Genomic DNA, 12,166 nt, shown 5'->3' on the forward strand with positions numbered 1-12,166 from the left:
CAATTTTGAAACAATTATTTACAGTTTGGAATTAAATTCAAGCCAGGAGGAAAATTAAATGACAAGCATGAAGATCTATTACAATGTGCATGCTCTGAAATGTTGCAGTAAGTTAATTTGTTTGCTTTTCTTGGCTTACAAGACTTATATGGCAAATGAATTGTGACAGGACTGATTGTTTTACTGATTTGAAATGCGTTATTGAAAATATTACAGTCATTATTGTCATTTTCAAAGTTAACAAAGAGCCTACTGCAAAATATTTAAAGTTAAAACTCCATGTATTATATACATTTGTATTGAAACCTCTTTCTCAGAATATGTTGAGAAACAAGATCAGTAAATCACTTTCAATTCTTTATTTCTTTATCATTTTTTAAAGGGTCATCATTGTTAAACATAATCAACAAGCACTATATTTATTAAAAACTTATATAATTTGTTGATTACAGAACAATAGGTGATGACCTGAAGTCTTCTCTAGCTAACTTTGCCAGAAACTTGTCAACTATACATCAAGAGATATCAGCACCTAACATGCAGGGCGAAACTAATTTCAAGGTAAGCAGTAACTTTCAGTTTAAATACAAGGGGGAAAAAAGAGCATATTATTAAGATATCAGTAAAAACTTTAATCCAAAAACAAATTTCCACCAAAGTGTATTTTACAAAGATGTTAATTTGTGGTTTATATCTTTTTGATTAAAGCCTATGCTGAAATAGAAACCTGTAATTTGAGCGAAAAGTATGCATTAAATGACCAATTTGATTTGAGGTGAAATAGTTAATTTATATGTGTCAATGACATTTTGCCATCACATGTGACCTTTCTGCACTAAAGTGCCACCTAGTAATGGCTCTTATCATACCTGCTCCTTTATGAATCAATAAAAAAGAGAAAAAAAAGAAAATAAATAACTTCAAGTCATCTTTATGGTGGATACTGACAGTGAAACTTTTATTGTAAAGTCAATATTGTTTTGAAATAACAAACTCAAAATCTTTGAAATACTTGTATAATCAAGGAAATAAAACACCTATGCAAACATACATGATTTCCATTATAAAGTATGGATACCATTTGGAAGATCCTGATGCTATTGCACATTCAGAAGCAATAAAGGTAAAATTTGTGTTTTCGGATACGAGGGAAAGGAAAACAAATGTATTTACACCGGAAATCAGGTCAAACAGCATTACTTGCACAGTTTTGAAATAGGGGAATTTGTAGCACTTTGGCAACAGTTCATGTAGATAGGTATAAGGGATTCAGTCTTTTATATTATTATTTTTATAAATTTATTACACAAATTGTTTGAAGATTTTTGTCAAGCCTTAGACTTAGTCGAAAAAGCGAGACATAGCAATCCTACATTCTGATGGCGGCATCCACAAATATACACTCTGTGGTTAAAGGAGTAAGTTCGGTAAGGACCATATTTGGCCCCAATTATAAAGTTGATAGTAAGAAGACAATAATTGTTTTAAGTTGCCTTAAAGACATGTGGGAAAGTGAATCCAAACTGTTTTTGACAAAGTTTGATTCTAACACGTTGATTTTTACATCCCAAGATGGTCAAAATAAGGGATTTTGGTGAAATTTGACAAAATCAGCTGGATTTCAACCAAATAATGGACCAGGAAACACAGAGCTCAGGAGTCGACAAGCTTAATATTCAAACAAGACATGTATAATGTCTTCACAAACATTATTTTAAAAGATCTTTGTTGTCGACGTATGCGCTCTATGTTTCCTGTCCAATAATCTATGGAAATTTACTGATTTTTATTGATTTTTTCGTGAAAAATCAATATGAGTACAACTTGTGACGTCATAATGAAACGTAAAATTTTTAACATAATGGCTTATATCCTAGCTAGTCAATGTATTAACTATGATTTATCGTGATATTGGTCAATAAATCTTTTCAATTTTGGACCTTATCGAACATACTCCTTTTTTAGCTCACCTGGCCCGAAGGGCCAAGTGAGCTTTTCTCATCACTTGGCGTCCGTCGTCCGTCGTCCGTCGTCGTCCGTCGTCGTCCGTCGTCCGTCGTCGTCGTCGTCCGTCGTCGTTAACTTTTACAAAAATCTTCTCCTCTGAAACTACTGGGCCAAATCAAACCAAACTTGGCCACAATCATCATTGGGGTATCTAGTTTAAAAAATGTGTGGCGTGACCCGGTCAACCAACCAAGATGGCCGCCACGGCTAAAAATAGAACATAGGGGTAAAATGCAGTTTTTGGCTTATAACTCAAAAACCAAAGCATTTAGAGCAAATCTGACATAGGGTAAAAATGTTTATCAGGTCAAGCTCTATCTGCCCTGAAATTTTCAGATGAATCGGTCAATCGGTTGTTGGGTTGCTGCCCCTGAATTGGTAATTTTGAAGAAATTTTGCTGTTTTTGGTTATTATCTTGAATATTATTATAGTTAGAGATAAACTGTAAACAGCAATAATGTTCAGCAAAGTAAGATCTACAAATAAGTCAACATGACCAAAATGGTCAGTTGACCCGTTTAGGAGTTATTGCCCTTTATAGTCAATTTTTAACCATTTTTCGTTAATTAAAGTAATCTTTTACAAAAATCTTCTCCTCTGAAACTACTTGGCCAAATTAATCCAAACTTGGCCACAATCATCTTTGGGGTATCTTGTTTAAAAAATGTGTGGCCTGACCTGGTCAACCAACCAAGATGGCCGCCACGGCTAAAAATTGAACAAAGGGGTAAAATGCAGTTTTTGGCTTATAACTCAAAAACCAAAGCATTTTGAGGAAATCTGACAGGGATAAAAATGTTTATCAGGTCAAGATCTATCTGCCCTAAAATTTTCAGATGAATCGGTCAATCGGTTGTTGGGTTGCTGCCCCTGAATTGGTAATTTTGAGGAAATTTTGCTGTTTTTGGTTATTATCTTGAATATTATTATAGATAGAGATAAACTGTAAACAGCAATAATGTTCAGCAATGTAAGATCTACAAATAAGTCAACATGACTAAAATGGTCAGTTGACCCGTTTAGGAGTTATTGCCCTTTATAGTCAATTTTTAACCATTTTTCGTAAATTAAAGTAATCTTTTACAAAAATCTTCTCCTCTGAAACTACTTGGCCAAATTAATCCAAACTTGGCCACAATCATCTTTGGGGTATCTAGTTTAAAAAATGTGTGGCGTGACCTGGTCAACCAACCAAGATGGCCGCCACCGCTAAAAATAGAACATAGGGGTAAAATGCAGTTTTTGGCTAAAAAGTCAAAAACCAAAGCATTTTGAGGAAATCTGACATGGGATAAAAATGTTTATCAGGTCAAGAACTATCTGCCCTGAAATTTTGAGATGAATCGGTCAATCTGTTGTTGGGTTGCTGCCCCTGAATTGGTAATTTTGAGGAAATTTTGCTGTTTTTGGTTATTATCTTGAATATTATTATAGATAGAGATAAATTGTAAACAGCAATAATGTTCAGCAAAGTAAGATCTACAAATAAGTCAACATGACCAAAATGGTCAGTTGACCCCTTTAGGAGTTATTGCCCTTTATAGTCAATCTTTAACCATTTTTCATAAATCTAAGTAATCTTTTACAAAATCTCCACTGAAACTACTAGGCCACAATCATCTTTGGGGTATCTAGTTTGAAAAATGTGTCCGATGACCTGGCCATTCAACCAAGATGGCCGCCACGGCTAAAAATAGAACATAGGGGTAAAATGCAGTTTTTTGCTTATAACTATGAAACCAAAGCATCTAGAGCAAATCTGACAAGAAGTTAAATTGTTAATCAAGTCAATATCTATCTGCCCTGAATTTTTCAGATGAATTGGACAACTGGTTGTTGGGTTGCTGCCCTCCAATTGGTAATTTTTAAAGAAATTTTGCCGTTTTTGGTTATCTTGAATACTATTATAGATAGCGATAAACTGTAAACAGCAATAATGTTCAGCAAAGTAAGATCTACAAATAAGTCAACATGACCTAAATGGTCAATTGACCCCTTAAGGAGTTATTGCCCTTTATAGTCAATTTTTAACAATTTTCATTAATTTGGTAAATTTATGTAAATTTTTACCAAATATAGTTCTCTGTTACTAATGGGCAAAGTTCATGATAGATATAATTGTAAGAAGCAAAATCGTTCAGTAAAGTAAGAACTTCAAACACATCACCATCACCAAAATACAATTTTGTCATGAATCCATTTGTGTCCTTTGTTTAATATGCACATAGACCAAGGTGAGCGACACAGGCTCTTTAGAGCCTCTAGTTAAAATTTTAATAACTTTCTTTAACTAACCTGGATTTCTACGAAACTTGGACTGAAGCTTCTATATGATCAAAAGAAAATATCAAGAAGTAATTTTTTTTTAATTAAATTCCTTTTTTAGCTCACCTGGCCCGAAGGGCCAAGTGAGCTTTTCCCATCACTTTGCGTCCGTCGTCCGTCGTCGTTAACTTTTACAAAAATCTTCTCCTCTGAAACTACTGGGCCAAATTGAACCAAACTTGGCCACAATCATCATTGGGGTATCTAGTTTAAAAAATGTGTGGCGTGACCCGGTCAACCAACCAAGATGGCCGCCACGGCTAAAAATAGAACATAGGGGTAAAATGCAGTTTTTGGCTTATAACTCAAAAACCAAAGCATTTAGAGGAAATCTGACATGGGTAAAAATGTTTATCAGGTCAAGATCTATCTGCCCTGAAATTTTCAGACGAATCAGACAATCCGTTGTTGGGTTGCTGCCCCTGAATTTGTAATTTTGAGGAAATTTTGATGTTTTTGGTTATTATCTTGAATATTATTATAGATAGAGATAAACTGTAAACAGCAATTATGTTCAGCAAAGTAAGATTTACAAATAAGTCAACATGACCGAAATGGTCAGTTGACCCCTTTAGGAGTTATTGCCCTTTATAGTCAATTTTTAACCATTTTTCGTAAATCTTAGTTATCTTTTACAAAAATCTTCTCCTCTGAAACTACTTGGCCAAATTAATCCAATCTTGGCCACAATCATCTTTGGGGTATCTAGTTTAAAAAATGTGTGGCTTGATCTGGTCAACCAACCAAGATGGCCGCCACGGCTAAAAATAGAACATAGGGGTAAAATGCAATTTTTGGCTTATAACTCAAAAACCAAAGCATTTAGTGGAAATCTGACATGGGGTAAAAATGTTTATCAGGTCAAGATCTATCTGCCCTGAAATTTTCAGACGAATCGGACAACCCGTTGTTGGGTTGCTGCCCCTGAATTAGTAATTTTAAGGAAATTTTGCTGTTTTTGGTTATTATCTTGAATATTATTATAGATAGAGATAAACTGTAAACAGCAATTATGTTCAGCAAAGTAAGATTTACAAATAAGTCAACATGACCGAAATGGTCAGTTGACCCCTTTAAGAGTTATTGCCCTTTATAGTCAATTTTTAATCATTTTTCGTAAATCTTAGTTATCTTTTACAAAAATCTTCTCCTCTGAAACTACTTGGCCAAATTATTCCAATCTTGGCCACAATCATCTTTGGGGTATCTAGTTTAAAAAATGTGTGGCGTGACCTGGTCAACCAACCAAGATGGCCGCCACGGCTAAAAATAGAACATAGGGGTAAAATGCAATTTTTGGCTTATAACTCAAAAACCAAAGCATTTAGTGGAAATCTGACATGGGGTAAAAATGTTTATCAGGTCAAGATCTATCTGCCCTGAAATTTTCAGACGAATCGGACAACCCGTTGTTGGGTTGCTGCCCCTGAATTAGTAATTTTGAGGAAATTTTGCTGTTTTTGGTTATTATCTTGAATATTATTATAGATAGAGATAAACTGTAAACAGCAATTATGTTCAGCAAAGTAAGATTTACAAATAAGTCAACATGACCGAAATGGTCAGTTGACCCCTTTAAGAGTTATTGCCCTTTATAGTCAATTTTTAATCATTTTTCGTAAATCTTAGTTATCTTTTACAAAAATCTTCTCCTCTGAAACTACTTGGCCAAATTATTCCAATCTTGGCCACAATCATCTTTGGGGTATCTAGTTTAAAAAATGTGTGGCGTGACCCGGTCAACCAACCAAGATGGCCGCCACGGCTAAAAATAGAATATGGGGGTAAAATGCAGTTCTTGGCTTATAACTAAAAAAACAAAGCAATTAGAGCAAATCTGAAAATGGTCAATTGACCCACTAAGGAGTAATTGTCCTTTATAGTCAATTTTTAACAATTTTCATAAAATTTGTAAATTTTTATTAACATTTTCCACTGAAACTACTGGGCCAAGTTCATTATAGATAGAGATAATTGTAAGCAGCAAGACTGTTTAGTAAAGTAAGATTTACAAACACATCACCATCTCCAAAACACAATTTTGTCATGAATCCATCTGCTTCCTTTGTTTAATATTCACATAGACCAAGGTGAGCGACACAGGCTCTTTAGAGCCTCTAGTTTCAATATTTTACTTATAAATGGACTTTTTCTGCCAGGAAACCATATATTCCCTCTGAGGTTTAAGTTTTTAAATTTCATAACTTTCTTATAATACCCTGGATTTGTACCAAACTTGGACAGAAGCTTGTTTTTGATCAAAATCTAGTACCTAGAAAGAAATTTAGTTAAAATTTTGTACCTGTTTATCTGTATTTTACTTATAAATGGACTTAGTTTTTCTTCCAGTTTATAACATTACATACAGTCTGCAGTTAAAGTTTTTAAAAGATTTATTTGATTCATAAACTATTCTGGATTTTTACCAAACTTGGACAGAAGCTTCTTACAAATCAAAAGATACATGTAGTATCAAGAGTAATATTTTATTGATTTTTTTCCCCTCATTTTAGTTGAGTCTGCGATTAACAGCAAAAGTATGTTTTCTAGACTAAGAAATTTGTCATTTTTTTTAACAATAGTTACAAAATAAAATTTAAAGGAAATAAGGAATGTGTCAAAGTGACAACAACCCAACCATAGAGCAGACAATAGCCGAAGGCCACCAATAGTTCTTCAATGTAGCAAGAAAATGCCGCACCCGGAGGCGTCCTTCAGCTGGCCCCTTAAAAATATGTATTCTAGTTTAGTGATAATGAATGTCATACTAAACTCCGAATTATACACAAGAAACTAAGATTAAAATTCAAACAAGACTAACAAAGGCCAGAGACTCCTGACTTGGGACAGGCGCACAATTGTGGCGGGGTTAAACATGTTTAAGAGATCTCAACCCTCCCCCTATACCTCTAGCCAATGCAGTTCAAAAAAAGAAGACAGAGTTCGATGTCATATTTCAGTATGTTTCAATGTTCATTGCATTCTCCATTTGTTTAAGAAATATTTAATGTGCAATCCGGCACTAATTTATTAGTTTTTAAAATTACTTTAGTTCAGTGCCCAACTAAAACTGTAAACTTGCCATTTGACATTAACTAACTTAGGACATACCTGCACTCAGGACAGCCAAGATACATTTTTAGCTCACCTGGCCCAAAGGGCCAAGTGAGCTTTTCCCATCACTTTGCGTCCGGCATCCGGCGTCGTCCGGCGTCGTCGTTAACTTTTACAAAAATCTTCTCCTCTGAAACTACTAGGCCAAATTAAACCAAACTTGGCAACAATCATCATTAGGGTATCTAGTTGAAAAATTGTGTCCGGTGACCTGGTCAACCATCCAAAATGGCAGCCATGGCTAAAAATAGAACATAGGGGTAAAATGCAGTTTTTGGCTAATAACTCAAAAACCAAAGCATTTAGAGCAAATCTGGCATGGAATTACATTGTTAATCAGGTCAAGATCTAACTGCTGAAAAAATTTCAGATGAATCGAACAATCTGTTGTTGGGTTGCTGCCCCTGAATTGGTAATTTTAAGGAAATTTTGCTGTTTTTGGTTATTATCTTGAATAGTATTATAGATAGAGATAAACTGTAAAAGGCAAAAATGTTAAGCAAAATAAGATTTACAAATAAGTCAACATGACCAAAATGGTCAGTTGACCCCTTTAGGAGTTATTGCCCTTTTTAGTCAATTTTTAACCATTTTTCGTAAATCTTAGTAATCTTTTACAAAATTCTTCTCCTCTGAAACTACTGGGCAAAATTAAACCAAACTTGCCCACAATCATCATTAGGGTACCTAGTTTAGAAAATGTGTCCGGTGACCCGGTCATCAACCAAGATGGCCGCCATGGCTAAAAATAGAACATAGGGGTAAAATGCAGTTTTTGGCTTATCGCTCAAAAACCACAGCATTAAGAGCAAATCTGGCAGGATGTTAAATTGTTTATCAGATCAAGATCTATCTGCCTTTAAAGTTTCAGATGAATCGAACAACTTGTTGTTGGGTTGCTGCCTCTGAATTGGTAATTTTAAGGAAATTTTGCTGTTTTTGGTTATTATCTTGAATAATATTATAGATAGAGATAAACAGTAAACAGCAATAATGTTCAGCAAAGTAAGATTTACAAATAAGTCAACACGACTGATATGGTCAGTTGACCCCTTTTGGAGTTATTGCCCTTTATAGTAAATTTTTTACATTTTTCATTTATTTTTGGTAGATTTTTAGAAAATATTTTCCACTGTAATTACTGGGCCACTTCATTATAGATAGAGATAATTGTAGCAACAAGAATGTTCAGTAAAGTAAGATCTACAAACACATCACCATCACCAAAACACAATTTCGTTATGAATTTATCTGTGTCCATTGTTTAATATGCACATAAACCAAGGTGAGCGACACAGGCTCTTGAGAGCCTCTAGTTTTTATGATCTCAATTAAATTGTTGATTAAAATATGCCTATGTTCTTTGGCACCTTTCTTAGGCATCATTTTTCCTCACATAACTCGTTGGCACATCCGACTGTTTGTCCATCTGTTCAGTCTTGTAAGTGCTCTGCTCCCACAGGTACAATTTCTAAAATGAATTGCCTTGTTTTAAGAGTGTTATTCCCCGTAGGAATATTAAATTTACGGAAAATGGGCTCTCATGGGTACAATTCTTGCCAGAATTTCATAAAACCTATAAAATCATAAATATCACTGACAAGCTCTAAAATGGTGGACGATCAACTTTTTAAATGAGTTATGCTCTTAGGAAATATTTAATAAATGCAACACAGGAGACATTGGAACTCAGGTCTTTTATTCAATGTATTAATTTAACTGATATTTATTTTTCAGAGTGCTATAAAGGATGTTGAAGCAATTTTGAACATTACAATTGAAAATGCTGAAGAATATGAAGAAATACAGAAAACCTCATGAGTAATAATAGAAATACAATAAATTGCAATATTCATCAATTAGTGAGAAGTATACCAGGAATGTCTTATTATGTGTCTTTTTGTTACCAATAAATTTTGTAGTTAAAAGAGAAAAAAGAAATAATGTAGAATTAATTTCTCATTGTTCTAATATACCAGCATTTATTCGAATGTCAGGTACTGCACTTTGCATTTGATAGTTTATATAAATCTAATCAGGGTTTAATTATTAACACCGGTTGTCCTGGTCAATAATATGTTAAGACTTTTCCTGTATGGTACAATTTTATTTGTTATATCTGTGAAAAATGTTTAAGACTTCTGTGATAGAAATTGCTTTTATTTTTACAATATAATGTTAAGTCTTAATCCGTCCAGTGTTTTTTCTTAATCTTTAAATTTTATTCATAAATACTTGAATTCCAACATTAGATATCATATTTTTATGTTGGGTTGCTGTTTTATTGGTGTAGTTTAATTTCATGCTGTCTCACTTTCATACGCCGAGACATTACAATTGTTACAGTATAATTATCCACGTTCAGTATTTCATTTAAACATTCCTTAGGGTATATTTTATGTTCACCATTGCTAATAAGGTACATTTCAGTGTTCCAAATTATCTTATGTGTAGTTGAGTTTATATGTATTATTTTCATTTTTTTGCACTTGAATCAAAATCAGCAATGCACAATATAGATAATTTATGTAAAAATTGTCATTGTTATACAATGCCTTTTCTGTGATTCTAAAGATTAATTTTTCATTGAACATTGTTAAAAATCTTTATCTCACTATTGTACATAAAATGTTCAAAATCTTATTTCACTTTTGTACATAATGGGCACATTTCTAGTCATATGTGTGTGCACAACTAATATAATGGTTATCATGATGTATTGAAGTGCATTTATTTATTTAACCTTGGAAGGTGCTGCAATGATATACATTAGGCCTGTATTGTAATTATATGTTTAATGAACTATTTATAAATTAGGTTAGTGGAGGGAAATTCAGTGACAGTGTTTCACTGAGAAACAGCTTTACATAGATGAACATAAATAAAAAATATACTAACTGATTATTTTTTTTAAAATCACTTTTTTTTTCTGTTTGATGTTTTAATCAATACAAACATTAATAGTGGAGATATATTTACAAGTACAGCTCTATTAAAAGACAATGGACATGGTGTGGTAATGGCCATTTGTATATTAACACATAAGTAGCTATAACTTCCCAGATTTGGTTAATAATTTTTTAACAACTTTATATAAATATTTATGTTTTAAGAATGTAAAAAATTGCACCTGTCTGTTAAGCCTAAGGGTTTTGAAGAAAGCAGATTCAGATGTCAAAAATATAAATGTTATACCATTTCTAGTGAAATTACCTTTTGAAAGGTAAAAAAATATGTATAAGACAAGTGTAATCAAATCTTAAGTGGTTTTTTTTTATAAATCAAATACTTATAAATACTTTACCGATGAATGATTAATTTCTGTGTATTAGGGACCAAAAAGGCCACTTACACCTTACCTTTTAGTTTTTATGCTGTTCCTGTAAATTTTATTTCATTGTTGTTTCTTTACTTTTTATTACATGTATTTTAAATCAATTTTTCTATTCTGTGATAAATTTATGTTTAACCATTTATTGTTATGTTATTTTATTAATTTAAACCTTGTACTATCTAGTTTCACTTTAAGTAAAACAAAATCTTTGGTTGTCATTGATCAAAACATAAATAAATATTATAAGAGATTATGAAAAACTTTGTCTTGTCATATTTTAGTTCCAAGATTTTCCACATTAGATTTCATTCTACAGCAAATGAGATCAGGAATGTGTGCAGCGTTTGGACTATTGCAATGTAAACTTGATGACAATATTAACTTGTGGGTGATGTTACCTAAAGAGATATAAGAAGATGTGGTATGAGTGTGAATGAGACAACTCTCTATCCAAATCATATATTGTTATAAATAAACCATTATAGGTCAAAGTACAGTATTCAACACAGAGCCTTGGCTCACACCAAATAGAAAACTATAAAGGGCCCCAAAAAATTACTCGCATTTAATCATTCAAACAAGAAATCCAACCAAAGGTCCCTTTTCAAGTGGGTGACAGGGGTCAAGATAGAAAAGTCTGCATGGGCATATGCTTAGAATATTATGTGATACAACTTTTTCAAACTCCACTCTTTTTTTTGTTCAAGGAAACAGTTTACTTGGGGATAGGATTGCTTTACAGTAAGTGCTATATATTTTGGTATACAAAACTTTTTGAATTGATACCTGGGTTTCATATTTTGATGATCTCTGTGTTTCTCTTTAAACTGGATAGCAGTGATTTACACATACATTTATATAATATAAGATATGTTGGCATAATAAACACAAAATGTTTCTACCTCTACTGCTCCATAAAGCTAAGTAGGCTTTTCTCTTCACTTGGAGTTTGGTGTTATCTTCTGTCAAAGTCATTTATAAACTTGTACAAAAATCATCTTGTCTAAAACTACTGGGCAAAACTTTAACCACAATCATCATTAACAAATGAACCCTTTATGTGTTTTTGGCAAGAACCAACGATAAGAGAGAAACTAAACAGAAAAAAATATCAGCAATACAAGTTCTGCTTAAATAGAGTTTTTGTCTACATTATTGAAGCTGCATTAAGACTTATGTGAGCCACATAGGACAGGCTCTTTAGAGGCTCTACTTTATGTATGTGTACATAAATGTTTACCTAGTGGACCACACATCTGTAATGCAAGACTTATTGTTCCACCTTATTTTGTACAAGGATAATAGGAATAACTAAACATATTGGACATACTACATGTAGTAGAACAGACTACACCTGTTGATAATTCTAACATGAATAAACATAG

The 12,166-nt window shown here is 32.9% G+C and overlaps 1 protein-coding gene across 7 annotated transcripts in view; it reads left to right on the forward strand.

Moving 5' to 3' along the window:
- LOC134714671 (IQ domain-containing protein H-like) overlaps positions 1–9,307 on the forward strand; it is a 36,613-nt gene extending 27,306 nt beyond the window's left edge. For all 7 annotated transcript variants that reach the window (XM_063576122.1, XM_063576124.1, XM_063576123.1 and 4 more), the window contains 2 exons: positions 453–561; positions 9,185–9,307. In XM_063576122.1, the coding sequence (XP_063432192.1) occupies positions 453–561; positions 9,185–9,268 (193 nt within the window). In that variant the 3' untranslated portion in view covers positions 9,269–9,307. The remainder of the gene's footprint in view (positions 1–452; positions 562–9,184) is intronic.
- The last annotated feature ends 2,859 nt before the right edge of the window (positions 9,308–12,166 follow it).

This window comes from Mytilus trossulus, chromosome 4 (genome assembly GCF_036588685.1).
Source record: "Mytilus trossulus isolate FHL-02 chromosome 4, PNRI_Mtr1.1.1.hap1, whole genome shotgun sequence".
NCBI classification, from domain to species: Eukaryota; Metazoa; Mollusca; class Bivalvia; order Mytilida; family Mytilidae; genus Mytilus; species Mytilus trossulus.